The sequence below is a fragment of the Mya arenaria genome, chromosome 13 (genome assembly GCF_026914265.1).
Source record: "Mya arenaria isolate MELC-2E11 chromosome 13, ASM2691426v1".
Classification (NCBI taxonomy): Eukaryota; Metazoa; Mollusca; class Bivalvia; order Myida; family Myidae; genus Mya; species Mya arenaria.
Window position 1 is genome coordinate 67,725,570 of NC_069134.1, and position 23,297 is coordinate 67,748,866.

General features: G+C 33.7%; 1 protein-coding gene across 4 annotated transcripts in view; it reads right to left on the reverse strand.

Moving 5' to 3' along the window:
- Positions 1-3,431: 3,431 nt before the first annotated feature.
- LOC128213548 (dystrobrevin beta-like) overlaps positions 3,432-23,297 on the reverse strand; it is a 78,398-nt gene continuing 58,532 nt past the window's right edge. For 3 of the 4 annotated variants that reach the window (XM_052919365.1, XM_052919364.1, XM_052919366.1), the window contains 6 exons: positions 18,696-19,176; positions 16,036-16,074; positions 14,479-14,622; positions 14,147-14,204; positions 11,647-11,776; positions 3,432-11,083 (listed from right to left, as the gene is read on the reverse strand). In XM_052919365.1, the coding sequence (XP_052775325.1) occupies positions 10,928-11,083; positions 11,647-11,776; positions 14,147-14,204; positions 14,479-14,622; positions 16,036-16,074; positions 18,696-19,176 (1,008 nt within the window). In that variant the 3' untranslated portion in view covers positions 3,432-10,927. The remainder of the gene's footprint in view (positions 11,084-11,646; positions 11,777-14,146; positions 14,205-14,478; positions 14,623-16,035; positions 16,075-18,695; positions 19,177-23,297) is intronic. The other variant, XM_052919367.1, reaches the window with a different exon arrangement.

Consider the following 23,297-nt stretch of genomic DNA (forward strand, 5'->3'; position numbering starts at 1 on the left):
TTCCATTGTATGGAGAAAACAAAGTTTGCCCTTGGTGAAAATGTCCTTAAACACCTCTTACCATAGTGAATTTTCGCGTTTTCTTTCCCCGCAAAAAGATGGAGGAGGAGGCTGAATCGTTGTTTCACGTGAAAAATATCGATACCCCATTGGCTCAATAAAGTCATTTGACAATATATACAATTGTTAACATTCCGAACAAACACGGACATAGCCGAACTATGGCGGTTTAATCAACTTCTTAGATCGTAGTTACTCGGTCGTCTCCGGCATGGGTAAATTATTTAGACTGGTACCTGGCATTATCACCGATAAAATTATTGGTCGATTCGGCCGAGATATCATTTCGACCTGATCCTTTTCGGCCTACTTTTATTTATTAATGTTTGTTTTAAATCGTGTAAATTATGCTTTGAACATTCATTTTATATCAGTTAAATTTAAATTGTGTAAATTTCGTTATTGCGACTTATATTTGTTAGTAAAATCGTGTGAATTAAGCTTTGTACTCCCATTTTATATCACTTAAATTTAAAATAATTAATTAATGTCGTGTTAAGGCACTTATAGTTATCAAATGCATAATTTAAACTATTATTCACAATATGCCCATAAATTCTCACATGCTTATTTACTACCACAGCGTGTATATAAATCGTTTTCACAGAAAGTAAATTTCTAAAATAACGAACTCGTATGACCGGCGACCTGTCAATACAAAAACACAGAGAATAACTTTTTCAATTTTCTGTTTTAAACATTAGGCTTATTCGTTTTATATGACGTTTTGGAAGTTTTACACGCATCAAAACGGTTATTGACGACAAATTTAAAGTAAAGTTGAATAAGAGTTGATATCATTAACAAATCTTCTTTTTTTTCATAACTAAAATTTATCCGTATACACTTCCCCATTGACAATTGCAAACATGTATCCCTATAGACGCGGCCGTCTAATAAAACTTTATTTTGTTTCTATTTCATGGCTTAAAGTGACTCGCTCATGTTTTTGGACCAAAAATTAGTTTTCCCGGCAATGCATCTGAAAACACCTATTTTTTTATTATTTTACTCTATGATATCGAACTTGCAGAAAAAAAATAAAGTTATAGCATAAAAAAGTATTTTGGGTTAAGTGGGGTAAAGTAAAAAAAGAGTAGGAAAAGGCCGGCAAATCCACACGCCAATCGGGACTTTAACAAAATTGGGGGATATGTTGACCTTTTAAGGATACATTGATAACATCACGTGATAATGTCAATCAACCAATCACGGAACACCACAGCGGTAATTAATTTTCAATCGCGTTACTAACGCGATCGAAAATTGTGGTTTTCAAAGACGATCTTTGAACACACCTAGTTTTTATAAAGTATATAAAAATTATGCACTGTACGTGTGTTTGTGGAGTTTTGTGCTGTTGTTCCGTGTTTATTGTTTGTGATTTTTTTGTTTTGGTGTTTCATGTCTTTGTCGTTTACCCTGTGCCATTAAATTGGGTTTATGTTTAAACTTTTGGGTACTGATCTTGTTTCTGTAGCTTTGTATATAAATATTAGCATTTGAAGTGCGTTATTCAGGAGTAGCTCGTACAACCTTGGCAAACGGTTTTTGTGTAATAAGAGATCATTTTGCGAAGGAATATTTTTCAGAGTTTCGTTGTAATTTCATTGTGCAGGGAGTACGATGTCCTATTTGGCACTCTACACATACTTCTTAATCTCCAAAGACCCTGCACATTTAACTCTATTTAACTCTCTCTATGCTTTAAACCTATTATTCGACACTACAGTTTTCCTTAACAACGCTATCCTGTCCTACGTTTCACTCTCGCCCATGCCCAACTCTTTTCTCACGTATCTTTTCCATACCGTGTATCTTTACCTCACTCGCCCTATTTCATCCAGTATAAGAAAACATTCACTATTGTACATTGTCTTTCATTTCTACCCAAAGCGATTCGGGAAGATAATGCTTTAAGTCTTATAATCTATCTAGGTCTAAAAGAAGTCCAAGCATAATCTAAGAAACCGCCTGAATGAGGAGAATTGTCTTTTCTGAAAAAAAAATCATGGTCATCAAATTGTAGAAAGTTATCATTAATATCAGGAGAATGTGTGTCTCAGTGTAACATAAAAGCTCATCTTTGATGGAGTCCATTTTTTTTATAGGTTTAGGGTTAGAACTGGAACGCATGTTGCCTGATCATCGTTGAGATCTGGGTTAGACTCAATGTCGCCCAATAAAAGGAATCAACTCGGCTCTATTAAATGAAATGTGTTAATTTTAACTATTATAAACAGCTTATTTATTTTGCCCATGAATATAGCCCGTGCTAGTTTTGAGCATAAGCACAATATAATGATGCTTGGAGTCGTTTTAACCAGAACAGTATCTACAGAAAAGTAAATTTGTAAATTAATTCCAGAACATAGCATAGCAAAGAAAATACGGAATTGGCGAACTATTCCTCAAAAGGTCTTATACGTACGGAAAGTACAAGAACCAGAAACATTAAAAAATCTTGCGTTGTACTGAAGACCCTATAGAAATTCTGTATGTAGGTATGTCACTAGACATTATTTGATGACGTCGACAATTAAATTCGGTTGACAAAGGGTTGCAAGAAACATTCAACATGAGCACTTTAACACGAACAGGAGCACAGGAGAGAGAAGAGTAGGGGAAGTACACGGGAATCATGAATACAAATAAAAAATATTGCAATGAAAAAATAAACTGAAACCTTTCCATATTTGGCTTTAAGAAAAACATATATAGCTTGAGAGACTTAATTTGCGAAATGTAAACAATTTAATCGTTGTAAATCTTGTCGGTATTCATGTTTATCAATTACAAAATGGATTAAACTAAGGTAAACAATTGTAAATCTTAAAATGAAATATATTAAATCGTAAGTGTAAGACATCCGTTACTAAATGCAATAGAACGCGGAAGTTAACGAGCTTGGTTGTGATTGGCCGTAGGCTGTGATCATTGATTATTAAAACACTGTCAGGAAAGATCAAATCTGAGGTCCTCAAATACTTCACTTATTCATGGTTAAGATACAATCAATCCATGAGATTGTCCTCATTGCTGCAGACATCTTCACCCATAACAAAGCTAACGTGTCGACATCACTGAAATCACAAAAAAATATATCAAGTCATCTTTATGAGGCACATGCATATGGTTCCAAACAGTTACGTCACTCCAACCCTCTTGATTGAAATAATAGCATGTGCTGAAGCGCTCGTGAAAAAGTTCAATACCTCGGACTGTGGCTGCAGTATCCACTACTGACTTAAACTGTTGTCTTAAGATTGTTCCAACGTGGTCATTCGAAATATCCCCCAAACCTGGGGACTAAAATCCAACACAAACCTTCCATGGTCTTAAATTTTGAGAAGAGTAACTATAACACTAAATCATCCTTCAGAATCAGTATTTATTTCATCTAACCTTTGCAAGTGCACAACTCAGAGGAGTGTTCGTTTACAAATCTTTGACAAATATGTATCACATGTAAGCAAACACAAGACTATCACATCTTGAAACCATACAAACCATACACCAGATCATTTTGTGATATTCAATGTTACATTAACGCACCAAAACACCATCTGACTCCAAAACACATGTATGCTTAGACAAAAGATTATACACAATTTTATTTTAGGTAAAACTAGAACAAATTTACATTGAATATTTAAGCCTGCAAATAATATTTTACCAAAATAATTTCATGTTGTGTCCACAATTTTATTGTGTGGCTAACAAAACTATTAAACTACACACAAGATTTAGAGGACTCATGTATGTATAACACATTACATAATATGTGTGGAAAATTACAGGTACACCGTGTAGCTAGCAAGCTAGCATATACATTAAAGGGACCCGATCACAGGTTTGACTTTTGCAATGATCGTTTTTTAACATTGTTGAAATTGAGCTATTTTACCAACTTTCATAAATAAACACAAAACAGCAACTAGAAGAAACTAATTTAAACAGACTTTGGTAAATCCAAGCCTTAAATTATTCAATTTTCTTTAGCCTTACTAATGCTTTGTAGCAAAATAGAGAATTTTTCTGTCACCTTTTTGAAATAAAATATAACAACAATGCTCTGTTTTGACCCTTTGATGATGTTTTATCATTGAATGAAGCATTTTATTCAAAGAACACACAATTTCTTTATTCTATGTCTGAACCTATTAAACATGGTCGAGTCCCTTTAAAATACAGTATGAAGGCTCTGTGTGTCACAACCTTTGTAAATCACAGGAGAAATAACAAAACACCACAGCCTAACAATTACAGTATAGAATTACCCTAACAGCATAGATAGACCTTAACAGTAAAGCATTACCTTAACAAAATAGCATCACCAGACAGAAACCTTAACTGTAAAGTCTAACCTTAACAATATACATGTAGCATTACCTAAATGGTAGTCAATGACTAAACAGAACAGTGTTACATTAACAGTATAGCGTAACCTTAATGGTAAAGCGTTCCCATAACAGTATAGCCTAACCTTAATGGTAAAGAATTACCATAACAGTATAGCGTAACCTTAATGGTAAATGTCCCGTAACAGAACAGCGTAACCTTAATAGTAAATCATTACCATAACAGAACAGCTTTACCATAACAGTAAAGCATAACCTTAACAGTATAGTGTAGCCTTAACAGTATAATGTTATCTTAAAGGTATACATGTAACATCACCATACAACAATATTCATTTTTTGCACTAGGCTTAAGACAATTGCATGACACATATACACAAAGTCTATACATTTACACAGTAAGCACACTTTTAATATTTGATTTGCAAACATTATAAACTGTAAACTTGTTAGACTACAAATACGATCATGCCTACAAGAGTAAGTTTAAATGCATATTTTTTAAGTATCTTTTCAAATTACACTATAACATTGTTCAGTGTCAGTTGTCAATGTGCGGGAAATGCAAAATTCAATGGCAGTGACCAGATGGCTAGGAAGTTTGTTACTCTGGGGCTGTATTTATAAAACATCTTAGTGAAAGATTTCAACTTACTAAAAAAAAGCCTATTTTTGTAAGTTGAATTTTTAAGAAAAATAACAATGTTTATAGATCAGAAATATTAAAAAGCCAAGAAAATGGGCAAAATAATAAATCCATGAGAATACATTGCAAATAAATATAGAGTATCTAATATATTCAGTGTTGAGAATTTGAAATTTGTTACCAAGTTGAAAATTTTCACTGAGAAGATTTTTAAGTACGGCCCCCTGAAGTGATGAGGAAAGTCAATCATGACAGATAGCTAGAAGCACTCAATATACAATCACTAGTCGTCTGGCCCCATTCACTCGAAAAACATCTTAAGTTCCTTGTAACAGGATTAAGCTACATGTAAGCTCACTTTCTCACTTTTTTGTTCAGGTAAAATGTGTGTTATATTTACATTCGTAAGATATTTTGGACATTCAAAGGAAATTATCTTTATGATAGGGATGATGAATTTTTTTTGTATCTGGTAGAAATTAAGCTTAATAAAATATGCTACTTAAGCTTGTAACACATAAAAACTTTCCAGAAATTAGGACGTGTTTTTGTTGTGTTAGTTTAACAAAGGAAGAAATCATTGTAACATAAATCAGCAAGCACCAAATCATTGTCATAAATAAATCTGAACACTTTCTCTGAGGTAAGAAGGAATACAAGCAGACTAGCTTTACACATAGCACAGCTGAGTTAATGAATGCATTTATAAAGCTATAACTTAGTATTACAAATCATACAAAAGCCCTTTCAAATAATCAAAGCAATTGACTGATACAATGACATGAAATGGGAGTCTTCGAGAACAAATATTGGTGAAATAAAAAACATCTTTATTATATAACTTGTAATAACTTTAAAGCTCCACACTTTACAATAGGTGGCATCCAGTTATTACCCCCAGAATATGATTAAAATTGTTGCCTGCGCTCTATTTAACGAATTAATTGACTCAGATTTTTTTCTTTATTACCTGTTTACTAAACATAGAGTTTTGAAGGGACTTTTCTCCCACCTCAGATAAGTAGATCCAATAATTTAACCATGCTAGATATTCTTATCTTGCCCACGGGCGAAGATAAAATGCCCGTATGGAACTCCTTTTACCACATGATAATTACCTCCCTTGTTGAAGACTGTCGTCAGTAGCATCAAGGAAATCTTGTCTTATGGTAATATTTAGAACACTAATTAATTATTTCTCGCTTCAAATGTCACCATAAAACTGCGCGTATATCCATGACAACCACGTGCTATCGCATATCCATACGCAATTATTTTCACTAAGCAAAAAAGAGTTCCAGCAAAAAATACATTTTTACTTAATTTTGTTTAACTGAGGTGGGAGAAAAAGTATCTACCATAGCCGCTCATATAAGATAGCTTCATCCCGACCCTCGCGCAGGGTGTTTTGCTGAAACTCGGTAAACCTCGTTTCCGCAAAACATCCTACGCTCGGGTCGGAATGAACCTATCTTACACTCTCGACCATGGAAGATACTTATAATCTTCCAATTTTTCACTTTATATTATCTATCCTTGTGTATAACTGTCAAATACATGTACACTGACACATACATGCCGTATACCCGGTGGGGGGGGAATCCCTCGAAGTCCAACCCATCCCCTGGTCCCTGTTGTTTTTTCTTATATCATTACTGTATATATCGACCTAAATTTTGCTGCGTAAAAATCAACTGGTGTAATATCAAAATCTCCTGGCCCCAATTTCTCGAAACTTCTTAAGTCCCTTATAACAGGATTAAGCTTAAAGCTCACTATTTTTGTTTTTCAATAATTTGATAGGAATTATCTTGATGATAATCACAATAAACTATTTTTCAATTATCAAAATTCAATTTAAATATGTATTTTGGCTAACTGAAATAAGCTACTTAAGCCAGTTTAGCTTAAGAAGTTTCGAGAAATTGGGGCCTGGTATTCAGACAGAAATCCCCTGGGAAGCCTCTCAGAAATATGGCATGTATGTTCACGTATTACAAACAACTTCCCTGATATGTAAAGCAAAAGAAAAACAAAACAAACAACAATACATGAAAATAAATACTAATAATCAGTAATATAACACAAGCACTCACAACACATAGCACAGATATGTTTGTGGAAAAACAAATTAAATGCAAAAATAAATGTAGCTGCTTTTGATTGTTAAGTAAAATGGTATCACTAAGCAATTTTAAACACAAATAGAACAGAAAATAAACTGTAACATTGTCATGAAAACAACTAAGTTTCAAGTTATTAACAAACATTTTGAAATCTTAATATACCCATGTTTCAAAGTGAACACAAATCGTTATGACCAAAAGAAAGTCAAAACAGTGGAGAAATGTACATGTATTTCTGTGAATATGAAAATAATGTGACTGTTAAAGGGCCTCATTCACCAATGTTATATTGGCAACAACTTGCTGTCACATTGTCTAGATTGATTTTTTATTACTTACTTTTATAAACAAACACCAACCAGCAACTGGCAGTAACTCATTCAAACAGAAGAGTTTAATTTTCAATATCGTTACTTTTTTAGTAAAATAGAGCATTTTCTGTCACCTTTGAAATAATTAGCAATGTAAGAGCTCTTATTTTCTCATTATTTTTTTTGATGATGTTTAATCGTTGTAACAAGTAGTGTGTTCACATTTCACACAAAATTATTATTTACAATGTCTGACCCAATAAAACATGAACATCCCTGTGAACGACCTTGTGAATGATGCCATTTTACAATCACATTATATTTAATTAAAGATAAACGGCATTTGTCTGACAAAAATGAAATTTATATTGGTTGCTAAAAACCTATAACTTAACTAATGTAAATGCCACTTACACTATATCATGGACCAATAACAAAAATCCTACTCCCAGACTATTTGTCATTTAAGCGCCCTATTTTTGTTTCATATTAACTGAACACGTGAAAGGAAAAATGATTGGATCATTTTATAAATGAGCGTACAACAAAATATCCATAAATCAAGAATTTTCATTATACATGAAATGGGGGTCACAAACAAAAATAAAAATCAAATTTGCAAAATAAAATGATTTCTCAGAAATATCAGACCAAAAAGTCAGTCCTCAGATATATGTGTTATAATGAGATGGCCCTATTGTGTATGGTGTTATAAACAGTTCCATGTTAAAACAGGTTTGGTACTGGTTTATGTGAATATAAGCATAAGATTTTCAAAAACATAATATAGATTATCAGTGAAAAGAAATTTGTAAAATCATTAAAATATTTGGAGAAATTTAAAAAAAACTTTGGTGGTTCAAATGCTTTCAGAATTATTTTTTTCAGCAAATATTGTTTTTCTTTGTAAACAAAGTGATATTATATAGAAATGATAGTTATACAAATATACATATTTTAAAATAACTATTGCACATATAAAATAATGACACATCTTAAAAGAATACTTATGAAATAAATTGACAATTACAAAGTCTCAAAATCATATCAATAATTTGCCTCCAATTGAAACCAAAAAGAAGAACAAAACATTGACAAAAATCAGATCTTCAATTTTAATGGCAAAAATAAAATGTTAGTATAATAATGCTGTAGTTAACAAATGCAGAAACAAAAGATTGAACATATAATAACCAAGTAAAATGAGAATTCTTCTAATTTCCAGTTAAATAGAAGCAACTAGGTAATAACTTAACAAGAAATAAAAAGAAGAATTAAAACATTGAGATTGTATTTAAAATAAAATGTTAAAATGCGCATGTTTGTTAATATAGTACAAATGTATTAAAACATGAGAAATAATACAATATTGTTTTTAACCAACAAATAAGATTTTATGAAATTGCAAGTAAACAAATACAATACATGAAATTACAGCTTGTTCTTTGGTCAGACATACATTTATACAATTTTTTAATATTTTTTGGAAAAAAAACATACCGAAAGAAATATTACAAACTTCATATCAAAATTATATGGGGTTACTTTAAGCCATCCTAACTCAGCATATCATGTATTACAAAATGGCTGGATGAAAAAAACAAGCTTAAATGTACAACTATAACCTTCACATGCATGGCACAGTACCGGTGTGCAGAAATCCTAGCAGACCTCTAAATAATTAAATATAAAGTATCAGTAATTATGTACAACAACATGGATATGACATGTTTTCACTTCGGTATAAGATCTTTAATCCACAGTCAAAAATCTTTAACAGAAAAGATTTACTAGCAGGAAAAAATATAGGTGCATCATATGATATTGTCCGAAATTGATCTGGACTTTCTGTGATTAAGTGTTCTTCACTTTAATTACTTTACATATGAAAACATCTCTTATCTAGAAGTGAACTAAGAGTACCGGTAAGTAGGTCTTCCTGTTTATTTTATTACAGGTGTGAATGAATTAAATAATCATTTTCACACTGAAATCCATTTTTTCTTGGTACATTTACAAGTCTTCCTGTGATAGTTAATACCAAATTTGGGCAAAAGGAGAAAAACGGGTCAGCTGGTAATGAAAAGATAAGGTCGGGTCCAAATATTTATTTACACACTATATTAGATGGTAATTAGGACATCTTTTAATTTTGCTTTTTAATGAGTTATTAGAGACCGGGTATAATTTTGCATGCACATATACTTTATTCTGCTAGTATTTGTGAGAACAAAGCCGCAATTCTAAACAAATTAAAAAGGTGTAAATACAATTGTATCACTTCAATGTACACTTTATATTGTAACAAATAACATACCTTCACTACCAGCTTTACTGAACAATCTAATGTATTCAGAAAACTACTACATAATAGCAAACTTTTTATAATGAAATAAATACAAAAAAACATTTATAAAACTGTACCCTGTACTTTTTTTAAATTATTATTTTCATATCTTGAAAAAAAAAAAAATACTAAAATTTGAAGAAAAATATTCCTCAATTTATATTTGGTCATTAATGAGACGATTTTAACTGTTAATGTTTTACCATTCATACTCATCCAAGAACTAATGAAGTGGTATTAAATTTTGATCCTAAAAAAGTGATCTTGATCAATGTTGATGTTGTTTTCCCAATTGTGCTTAGCAAAGCATTCTAGAACACCCTTTCCTTTTATCAAAAGTAGTGTACCAAAAGAGAATAATTCCAGATTACCTCATGGTCAACATTCCATATATATATATGTAGCAAGGTTGAAAATAATCTGTTATTGTACCAATCTGTTAAACCCCAAATCTTATATTGAATTCTGCACAGGGAGCCTACATGTTAATATTCCATACAATCAATCAGAACTAAAAAAAAATGATTGACCACATCTATAAATGACCAATCAGAAAATTAAAATACGAAAGCATAAAGCAGCATTAGATTTGAAAATCAAATCTATCAACTTAAATCTCTTAGACAAACAACCTTAGACAAACATTAAGGCGTGGCTACAAACAATTTGGGGCATGATCAGTTGATCACTGTCAATTTATGAAAAGTCCAAGTGTCTTAAACTTATCTTTGCTCATAAGGCTCCAGTCGACTGATGCATTCAAAACCCTATCACATTCATGGCCCATTCTGCCTTGATGTTAGCCTTAATCTACTTTATCTTGATTCCTTTACTGGAAAGGTATAAATGTAGATATGCAGTGCAAAAGCTTTTCATTCAGACAAAGTAACATCTATTTTACCAGATACATTTAAAAATGTGTATCATGTGCAAGTCTTTATGCGTGATGACGTCATGACCATAAATGGTGACCAGTCAGCAAGCAAAAAGCTATAATTATCATGATGATCATGACTAATTTATGTCTATTTTTAACAGCAAGAGGAATATGTATAAACTATTTTCGTCCCATTTGTTCATCTGTTGATCCAGCGCTTCATGCTCTCCTCCCAGTCGGTATCGGTGTTCGCACCGTCCTCATCGTCCGTCCGTATGTACGACTCACCATCTGACTGGAAGGTCCCCTCCTCCTCTGTTGAGTAACGACTTGCTGTCATCTCGTTAGGCAACTCCTAAAAAGCAGACATTTATGTATATTTATATATATATATATATATATAACCCTACTATTTTTTCAAAATAAAAATGAGATAAAATCATTTCATTCTGTTTTGTTGTTACAAATATCTATATAAACATAAAACAAATGTATTTTATTGCAGCAAACCAACTAATTTAACATGTCGGTCATCATGTTCTGATGCAATGTTTAGCAGTCATTTTCCACTGTGAGGAAGACCATCAACAGATGCCAATGTTTGTCCGTTTTTTGTAGTTATTAACAACTCTAAAATTATTCAACCAAGAGTTATCAGACTTGTTACACACAATATGCATATTGCCACTGGCAACATGTGCACCAAGTTTTATGTGAATATCTTGAATTGGTTTGAGTTGTGGAGAAAACGATGTTCTTGTATGACACCGTTGACAACAATAAAACCTGCAAGGTTTTCAAAATACTTTTCTTATTTTCTTTAAAAAAAAATGAAAAGGCTACAAAATTGAGTATGGTTTTAGTTGTTTTATAAAGGAATATCAATAGTTTCACATTGAAGTGAATATAAATCAAAACCTTTGGGTGGTTATCATACAATTCAGCATCTTCGTCATCTGTACGAGTGTAACTTTCATCGTCGGTCCGAACATACGACTCTCCATCGTCTGTCGTGTAATCGATCTTTGGAAATATATGACGTAGATATCTGAAACATGAAAGTTTAAGGTCATAAAATCAAAGAGCCACAAGTGGATACCATTCTGATCATTGTATTTTTGTATTACTACGTTTATATACTGTGAACTATACCAGTAAATCAATTAAAATTGCTGCTTCACTTTCCCTATTTTTCAATGTGGGATTAACAAAACAGAACGGTTTGCTACAAAATATAGATTTATGTAGGTTAGAAGTTCCAATAATTTGCCTTGTAACAATGCACCCAAGAGAGGCTTGGTAACAATGGTTGACAGAGTTATGGCTCATGTACTATACACAAATTCATATTGACAAATATTGTTGCTTCAAATTCCATTCAATTCCTTCACAACTTCAAGTTGTGGTGAAAAGGAAGTGAATTATACTTTTCTAGATCTGAACAGATTTTATTACAATTTTTTTGTGTGTTACCGCTATAAAAACAAATTAAATTACAAACAGCCATTACCTTGACAATAATTAAGTTGGAGTTATATACTGTAATTTGTCATCAGAGTGACCAATTGTTTGAAGTTTAAAATTGATATCTTAATTTGCTTTGTAGTTATTAAGAGACAGTGGCGTAGCTACATATAGGCCTTGTAGGCTTAGGCCTACAACTTTTTTTTTGAAAAATGACAAAAATTGAAAAACCCAACAAGAGCTGTCACAGAGACAGCGCGCTCGACTATTCCGCTGCTTTTCAATGTAAGGATTGAAAAGTTTTGGCGAAACATGCATGGATCACTGTTAGATTTGATTTTAATGCAATACATGGTGTGTTGAGATATTAACATAAATGTGGTTCCATGCAAAATTTTAACAAGAATTTCTAAGTCTAATAATAAAGGGCCATTATTTGCAAAATACAGTTATCTAACTTGGTTATTCAATTAAGTTGGGTGGTAGAATACCATTGTATAAAGTCTCAATGCAATACATCAAATAGTTGCTGAGATATTATCCTATGTGTGCTAACATGCAAGACCTTAACCAGAATTTCTAAGTCGCATAATAAAGGGGCAAAATATATATATTATAAAAAAGATAGAGTTATCTTACTTAATTAATTAGAAGGTTAAATAGATGGGAGCCTGTGTGTAAGTTTCAAAGCAATACATGATGTATTCGCTGAGGTATTGACTTAAAAGTGGTTACATGCAAAACCTTAACCAGAATTTCTATGTCGAATAAAAAAGGGGCCGTTATTTTAATTTAATGCAAACTGGAGTTATCTTACTTAGTTATTTAAGTAGACTGGATGGTTGAGTAACATTGTTTAAAGTCTCAACGCAATCCATCAAGTAATTGGTGAGATATTAACCTATGTGTGCTTACATGTACATGCAAAACCTTAACCAGAATTTCTAAGTTGAATATTAAACGGCAATTATTGTGTATTAAATGCAAACTAGAGTTATCTTACTTGGTTAATTAAGTAGGTTGGATGGTTGGCTACCATTGTATAAAGTCTCAATGCAATACCTCAAGCAGTTGCTGAGATATTAACCTATGTGTGCTTACACGCAAAACCTTAACCAGAATTTCTAAGTCGAATAATAAAGGGCAATTATTTGCATTAAATGCAAACTAGAGTTATCTAACTTGGGTAATTTAGTAGGTTGGATGGTTGAGTACCATTGTATCAATTATCAATGCAATACCTCAAGTAGTTGCTGAGATTTTAACCTATGTGTGCTTACACGCAAAACCTTAACCAGAATTTTCTAAGACGAATAATAAAGCCTATTTTTTGCATTATATTAAAATAATTATTATCTAACTTCATTAATTTAGTATGTTAGATAGTTGGGAATACATATCCAAAGTTTCAATGCAGTAACTGATGTATTTACTGAGATAATGACTTAAAGGTGCTTACATGCAAAACCTTAATCAAGGTGTGACGCCAACGCCGACGCCAGGGTGAGTAGTATAGCTCTCCTTATTCTTTGAATAGTCAAGCTAAAAATGCAATTAAAGCTAATAGCTACTCAAAAACTGAACAATTCAAAAGTTTTATTTTAACCAAAAACAAACTTGGTGTTTATTTTAACTTCGTGTAGGGTGTTTTGCTTGATTTTATTGTAATCATTGCAAATACAATTAAGTGTGTCTAATGTGCACACCAAAAAGTTTGGCCAGTGCTAATTAACCTACTGTGAACCACATAAGCAACATATCATATGTTCTAAATTAAGCATAATTTATATGTAGTCTCATTAAGAATTCCCCTTGTTTTTTTTTCATTTAACTGCTAGAATAAGCAAAAGTTCTCTATCTGTAAACTTTATCCCTCCCCCTGGAAATTCTGTGTATGGCTGCTTTATACAAACAATTGTTTAAGGATGCCCTAATCATGAGACTTGGGTCTTACCTGTCCCTGTCCTCCTCCTCGCTCTGATTGCTTCCTGTACTGCTGTGTCCGCTACGACCTGTTACACACACAGGTAACATTAATATAACTTACTGTTTAGATACTCATTTGAAAAGAATTTTGTAAAACCATGCCTAAAAAAGTTTATTTTTCAATAGCATTACTTTTCTTATTTTTTAGAGAATAATAATACCAGTAAATAGTTGAGCTCTAGTTCAAACTTAGTACAATGTTTTATCATTAAAACAAGCGAAATGAAATATGACCTCTAAAAAATCATCTCTTTTTCAAATTAAAACCCAGACAAAAGGAAATCTCTACAAGTCTCCCACCAGTGCTGCTGTTATTGCTGTTGGCGGCCTTGACCCGTGTGACGTAGCGTGTCTCCTGGTCGAGGCGTTTCTGCACCTCCCGTTGCCAGGACTCCAGGTCTTCCCGTGTCTGTAACATGTACGTCTCGGCAATCTCCAGCTCACCTGTAATGCAAAATAAACAGTATCATTCTGTTCAAAAAATGCAATTGTCTTTCATCATGAAAGATATTTCATCTTCGACAGCCTTGCTACTTTGTTTGGTTTACACAATGCAAGAACCATGACTGACAAAATCTTGTTTAAATGAATATTAATGAGGTAGGGTAAAACTCTTCTTCCAATGGAATTGTGATTAACCATGAAGTAATACAGGTTATTTTAACTAAACATAGAGAAGCACCCACAACACAATTGCACTGGATTAGATTCCGTAGTGGTCACATTCAGAACCAATGAAACCGCCTAATTTATTATTAATGATTACAAGATTTTCCAATTGAAATGGCCCATGGTTCTCAATAAGGCAGATTATTAGAGTGTACGGGGCCTATCAGACGGCAATCTTCAAGCCAGAGGGAAAGGTCTTGTTTTATAAATGTTTATCAACAATCCAGATATCCATGTGTGAAACATACAATGATGATCAGCAACACTTAATATATAAGTTGTATAAATGTTCAATTTCTTGCACATAGACAATGACTGCTATGCTGACCAAGATAAGACTAGGGCTTTAAAACTATGGCTATAAATATCCAGCATATAAGAATCATTAATTCTGTCCCATTTAGAATCACACAAAAGTCATGTATCATAGTTTTAAACATTATCTATTTCATGAAGATACATTAAAGCACATATATTACATGTATCACCATAAGGATTGAGGAGATACCTTATATTGTTACCTCTCGTCTTAACTACATATTATAATACCCATTTTGTCATATTTCGGCAATGGGTCTGCTAAAATCTTGCTGCATAAGAACACAAGAACACACTTATCTCTCTCCTTAATCTAAGCCACACTGCTGGATAAATGGCCATAATATACTTTGATCATTCTTCATTTAAACATCCTGATATCAAAGTATTGGAACTATTCTATTTAGATGAGCTTGATTGTGAAGACAACAGTAGGCTGGGTCAAGTCAGGCTTGGGTCAAATTTCTAGGTAGAAACCAGTTTAAGCGACCAAAAGAATTTGCCAATGCAGGGATCAAACCCACAACCTCTTTGGTGAGAGATGGACCCTTATGGTTGTCCAGTTAGCCCAGTGGTTAGCACACTCACTTCTCACCAAGGCAACCTGGGTTTGATTCCCAGTCTGAGTATGTGTGAATTAGGTTGGTGGTCACCCAGCCGGACAAGTGGGTTTTCTTCAGGTTCTCTGTTTTCCCACACAACATATGACCACACTCTTGCGCAACATCATGCCAACGAGAGTGACTACCCATAAGTTTCTTCACAATTGTTGTAAAATAAATTAAGTTTAAGTTATACACAGACAACTCTCATATTTATTTCATTACACAGTTTCAAACATATTTAATATACATGTGTGTAGTCACATACCATTTATATTGTCATCTTCATCTTCACTGCCACTGTTTTCTGTAAATAAAACAAATTATTATCTTAATATCAATTTAATATTATCTTAATATTAATTTAATAATAATTTTGTAATTTGGTATCTACTTTCTAAATCAAAGCGCGAGGCGCTGAAAGACTATCTGCGGGCAAATATGTGAGAGTTGCAAATTTTATTTGAACTATGGGAATGGGTGAAGAGCACATAAATAAAAGTGAAAAATGTGCCGACAGCGCTTGTGCCCACACTGGGCGAAGAAACAAACATATCTATATCTTTAAGGCGTCTTGTGTCATTTTGTTTTTGTAAATGTCACTTCAATCGTCGTAATCCCCCATCCCCATGTATTTAGTGTTACAATGCATGCCCCATTTCAATCGTTTCTAAAGGTTTTTCGTTGCTTTGATTAGATATCATATGATAGGTAAATACAATACATCATATATATATATTTATCATTTCCTTTTATTAACATACACGTTTTGTTTAGGGAAAATCATTTTTTTTACAAAACAAAACATCATTTTTTTTACAAACAACTTCAGCTATAATTCCATTCAAAATGCACAGCTTTATATCAGTTCAGTCGACGTATCCCCATGTATTTGAAGTTACAGCAAATGCTCTTTTCAATTGCGTCTAAATGTTTTTCGGTGCTTTGATTAGATAGCATACGTTAGACAAATTTTATGAACTTACACGTTTTAATTCTTTAAGGAAAATGATTTTATTTTTACTTTAGCAATAATATCTTTTAAAATGCAGAGCTCATACATGCCATATTTTCTGGAGACCATTCAGGCTGATTTGTTCAAAAGGCTGAAAATTCAGGGGGATTTTGGTTGTATTCAGGGAGATTTTTTTAGCAGGTCTAAGTTGGCGAAATATTAAAGTATTTTTAGACGCAAGTACGAAAAAATGTATTCACATATAGTTTGCTTTGAAAACCTCCTAACTTTTTCATTATACTAAATTATTTTATGTCATGATTTATCATATTCTTATGATAAACTGTCATGTCATACTGTAATGCACTTGCAGAACAAAATATGTCATTGCAAAAATATGTTTTCGAGACAATTAAATTAAATTTACCTTCCTCCAAAGCCTTTTAAAAAATTGTGCTTAATTCTATCAGCTTTGATGACTTTCAGACAATAAGAGAATAGAATATTATTAATTTCTTCCTTCCAAAATAGTAATACTTCTTTGCCTTTGATAATTACTACAAAGTAATTGATCACTTGTTGTAAAAGTTTCCTTTTGGCATTTCACCCTTGTGGATTTGTACATTCAGTTACACTCACATACTGTGGTTTCACTTTGTCATTATTGCCTGATGTAAAATTTCTAAAAAAAAAAAAAAAAAATTTTTTTTTTTTTTTTTAAATCCGAAGGATTTTTATCTCCCGCCGGGAGACCGGGGGATGGATCGAAATTTCGGGGGATTTTTCCCCCCACCGGGGGATATGGCATGTATGAGAGCTTATCAGATGGTCGTTTTCCAACGGTGAGGACAAACATGTGGTCAGTTAATGTATGTAGAAACTATGTTTAGAATATAGGTCAGTTAATGAAGATGAAACTATTTTTAGATTATCGGAACTAGTCTGTTTTTATGAATGAGAATAGGATTGTGCTTTTTAAAGTTTATTGATAAATTTAATGCTATTTATGTTTAATGTAAGTACCTGTGTAGAAACAGTACTAGTGCTCCGAACTACTTTGCTTCACCAAACGTATGCATGACTCACTGTCATATCAGGGCATGTGTGCTTATATAAATTGAAAGCCTATTGTCTAAAACTATGCCAAGAATACACCGGAACAAAGCTTTTATGCAAAAATGAAAACATCTCATTAGAAATATAAACGCCTAAAATCATAGAATTAATAGTATCTTGTTATTGTGTAGCAGGTAAATTACAATGTATAGTATTTGAAGCATTAGCAATGCGAAACCTGAGATACAACTATTTTAACACTAAGACAATAATTATATTTGTTTCTTATCTCATAAAAGTCAAATAAAAAATCACCATTACAAATAAACGTGCTTCAGGGTCACATCAGGTATAAATCCTGCATGCGATGGGACACTTGCGGTCGGTAATAATTTCTGAAACATCATGGGCTAAACTAGAGTGAATATCAATACTGTATGTTATCTTCCTACCAGAGCCTCCATTATCTTGACCCTCATTAATCTGATATATATAACGATCTAAAAATAGTTATATTCTGCTAAAAATAAAACGCTGGGAAACATAATTACAGTGCGGAAATAGCCGAACAAACAAAAACTCATACTCGGACTGCAACACGACCAATCCATTTGTATGGTTTCGACGTAATTCTGCTTAACATAGAGCGCATTGAGACAAAAAAATGGGTTAAAACAACATGAATAGAAGTAGTTCTTTGGAGTTAGTGGTCTTAAGCCTAATAATGATCTTTAATTGAAGAGTGGCCATTAGCAGTTTCAAAACAGCACTACATATTGACCACTAACTCAACAGATATCTGAATTAATCAAAATTGATGGATAAATGTAACTCTTATTTCTTCCATGATGGAAAATTAATTTGCCTATCTAATTGCATTTATTTAATATATATAAAAAAGAATCTATGTATATTACCAGAGCTGAGCTCTTTCACCAGTGAAGACATGGCCCCTGTTATACTGTCAGCCGCTGATAATAGGTCATTTCTCAGGTTTTTCGAATTCATTGCTGAGCTTGACGGTTGACTGAAGGCCATTTGCACATCACCTTCCAAACCTGACAATGTCAACGATTCCTGGCCAGGAGTAATTGGCACCGTGCCAACACCAGCCTCAGAGGAGGGGCTCACAATGGGGGCGCTCAGTCGACCGAGACTGTAACTGTTTGAACTTGTTGCACTAGTGTTTGTATCTGAGGAGTAGTATGCATTGTGGTACATGATGGGGACACTCGAGCGCCCGGGCGTGTAACTGAGGCTGCTGTACGTGTCGCTAGGGGTGTTTGGGGTGACAAGGGGGGCGCTGGACCGCCCTGGAGTCGTGGCGTACGGCGACACAAGGGTAGGGGATGAGGCACTGGTGATGTGGGGACTAGAGCGGGGAGAGGTAGGCTGGTTCTGAAATTCAAAGGAAACAATAGTTACACTATTTTACAACAAATGTTCGACAATATATAGCTTTGCTTAAATTCCCTCTATATTTAACCAAACTGAAAGAATACTTACATAGAGCAGTTACAAAACATACTTAAAGCTTCAAAGATAAATACAATATTCATAAACATTTCTTTTCGTTCTTCTGTAAAGACTTAAAAAATATGATCACATGCTACTTCAGTGCTCCATAAATCTGAGACCAGTTTGAATAGAACTAACATTTCATTGTCAAACACTGACAATGTTTTTTTTAACTTAATGCGGTCTACATGTAGATTTAATAAATTAAATATCAAATTAAGTAAGGAAATTATTGAATGTAGTGACATGTGTACATGACATAATGACATTTTCCAAACAGACATGTAGAACATCACCCAGATCAAAGGGCCTACAAATCAGCTTGATATCAACAACTTAAAAAGCGTTATTAAAATTATTTCAAGTTTATTTGTGAGGTTTGTCTATATGGTCGGTATATATGATATTTGTCTATATGGTCGGTATATGTGATGTTTGTCTATATGGTCGGTATATATGATATTTGTCTATATGGTCGGTATATGTGATGTTTGTCTGTATGGTGGGTATATATGATATTTGACTATATGGTCGGTATATGTGATGTTTGTCTGTATGGTCGGTATATGTGAGGTTTGTCTATATGGTCGGTATATGTGATGTTTGTCTATATGGTCGGTATATGTGATGTTTGTCTGTATGGACGGTATATGTGATGCTTGTCTGTATGGTCTGTATATGTGATGTTTGTCTGTATGGTCGGTATATGTGATGTTTGTCTGTATGGTCGGTATATGTGATGTTTGTCTATATGGTCGGTATATGTGATGTTTGTCTATATGGTCGGTATATGTGATGTTTGTCTGTATGGTCGGTATATGTGATGTTTGTCTGTATGGTCGGTATATGTGATGTTTGTCTATATGGTCGGTATATGTGATGTTTGTCTATATGGTCGGTATATGTGATGTTTGTCTGTATGGTCGGTATATGTGATGTTTGTCTGTATGGTCGGTATATGTGATGTTTGTCTATATGGTCGGTATATGTGAGGTTTGTCTGTATGGTCGGTATATGTGAGGTTTGTCTGTACGGTCTGTTTATGTGAGGTTTGTCTATATGGTCGGTATATGTGAGGTTTGTCTATATGGACGGTATATGTGATGTTTGTCTATATGGTCGGTATATGTGATGTTTGTCTGTATGGACGGTATATGTGATGCTTGTCTGTATGGTCGGTATATGTGAGGTTTGTCTGTATGGTCGGTATATGTGATGTTTGTCTATATGGTCGGTATATGTGAGGTTTGTCTGTATGGTCGGTATATGTGATGTTTGTCTGTATGGTCGGTATATGTGAGGTTTGTCTATATGGTCGGTATATGTGATGTTTGTCTATATGGTCGGTATATGTGATGTTTGTCTGTATGGTCGGTATATGAGATGTTTGTCTGTATGGTCGGTATATGTGAGGTTTGTCTATATGGTCGGTATATGTGATGTTTGTCTGTATGGTCGGTATATGTGAGGTTTGTCTATATGGTCGGTATATGTGATGTTTGTCTATATGGTCGGTATATGTGATGTTTGTCTGTATGGTCGGTATATGTGAGGTTTGTCTGTATGGTCGGTATATGTGATGTTTGACTATATGGTCGGTATATGTGATGTTTGTCTGTATGGTCGGTATATGTGATGTTTGTCTGTATGGACGGTATATGTGAGGTTTGTCTGTATGGTCGGTATATGTGATGTTTGTCTATATGGTCGGTATATGTGATGTTTGTCTGTATGGTCGGTATATGAGATGTTTGTCTATATGGTCGGTATATGTGATGCTTGTCTATATGGTCTGTATATGTGATGTTTGTCTGTATGGTCGGTATATGTGATGTTTGTCTGTATGGTCGGTATATGTGATGTTTGTCTATATGGTCGGTATATGTGATGTTTGTCTGTATGGTCGGTATATGTGATGTTTGTCTATATGGTCGGTATATGTGATGCTTGTCTGTATGGTCTGTATATGTGATGTTTGTCTATATGGTCGGTATATGTGATGTTTGTCTGTATGGTCTGTATATGTGATGTTTGTCTATATGGTCGGTATATGTGATGTTTGTCTGTATGGTCGGTATATGTGATGTTTGTCTATATGGTCGGTATATGTGATGTTTGTCTGTATGGTCGGTATATGTGATGTTTGTCTATATGGTCGGTATATGTGATGCTTGTCTATATGGTCGGTATATGTGATGCTTGTCTGTATGGTCGGTATATGTGATGTTTGTCTGTATGGTCGGTATATGTGATGTTTGTCTGTATGGTCGGTATATGTGATGTTTGTCTATATGGTCGGTATATGTGATGCTTGTCTATATGGTCGGTATATGTGATGTTTGTCTGTATGGTCGGTATATGTGAGGTTTGTCTATATGGTCGGTATATGTGATGTTTGTCTATATGGTCGGTATATGTGATGTTTGTCTGTATGGACGGTATATGTGAGGTTTGTCTGTATGGTCGGTATATGTGATGTTTGTCTATATGGTCGGTATATGTGATGTTTGTCTATATGGTCGGTATATGTGATGTTTGTCTATATGGTCGGTATATGTGATGTTTGTCTATATGGTCGGTATATGTGATGTTTGTCTATATGGTCGGTATATGTGATGTTTGTCTATATGGTCGGTATATGTGATGTTTGTCTGTATGGACGGTATATGTGAGGTTTGTCTGTATGGTCGGTATATGTGAGGTTTGTCTATATGGTCGGTATATGTGATGTTTGTCTATATGGTCGGTATATGTGATGTTTGTCTATATGGTCGGTATATGTGATGTTTGTCTGTATGGTCGGTATATGAGATGTTTGTCTGCATGGACGGTATATATGATATTTGTCTGTATGGTCAGTATATGTGATGTTTGTCTGTATGGTCGGTATATGTGAGGTTTGTCTATATGGACGGTATATGTGAGGTTTGTCTATATGGTCGGTATATGTGATGTTTGTCTGTATGGACGGTATATGTGAGGTTTGTCTATATGGTCGGTATATGTGATGTTTGTCTGTATGGTCTGTATATGTGATGTTTGTCTGTATGGTCTGTATATGTGATGTTTGTCTGTATGGTCGGTATATGTGAGGTTTGTCTGTATGGTCTGTATATGTGAGGTTTGTCTATATGGTCTGTATATGTGATGTTTGTCTATATGGTCGGTATATGTGAGGTTTGTCTGTATGGTCTGTATATGTGATGTTTGTCTGTATGGTCTGTATATGTGATGTTTGTCTGTATGGTCTGTATATGTGATGTTTGTCTGTATGGTCTGTATATGTGATGTTTGTCTGTATGGTCGGTATATGTGATGTTTGTCTGTATGGTCTGTATATGTGATGTTTGTCTGTATGGTCTGTATATGTGATGTTTGTCTGTATGGTCTGTATATGTGATGTTTGTCTGTATGGTCGGTATATGTGATGTTTGTCTGTATGGTCTGTATATGTGATGTTTGTCTGTATGGTCGGTATATGTATTGTTTGTCTGTATGGTCTGTATATGTGAGGTTTGTCTATATGATAGGTTTATGTGAGGTTTGTATGGTCAGTATATGTGATGTTTGTCTGTATGGTCGGTATATGTATTGTTTGTCTGTATGGTCTGTATATGTGAGGTTTGTCTGTACGGTCTGTTTATGTGAGGTTTGTCTATATGGTCGGTATATGTGATGTTTGTCTGTATGGTCTGTATATGTGATGTTTGTCTGTATGGTCTGTATATGTGATGTTTGTCTGTATGGTCGGTATATGTGATGTTTGTCTGTATGGTCGGTATATGTGAGGTTTGTCTATATGGTCGGTATATGTGATGCTTGTCTGTATGGACGGTATATGTGATGTTTGTCTGTATGGTCGGTATATATGATGTTTGTCTGTATGGTCGGTATATGTGAGGTTTGTCTATATGGTGGGTATATGTGAGGTTTGACTATATGGTGGGTATATGTGATGTTTGTCTGTATGGTCGGTATATGTGATGTTTGTCTGTATGGTC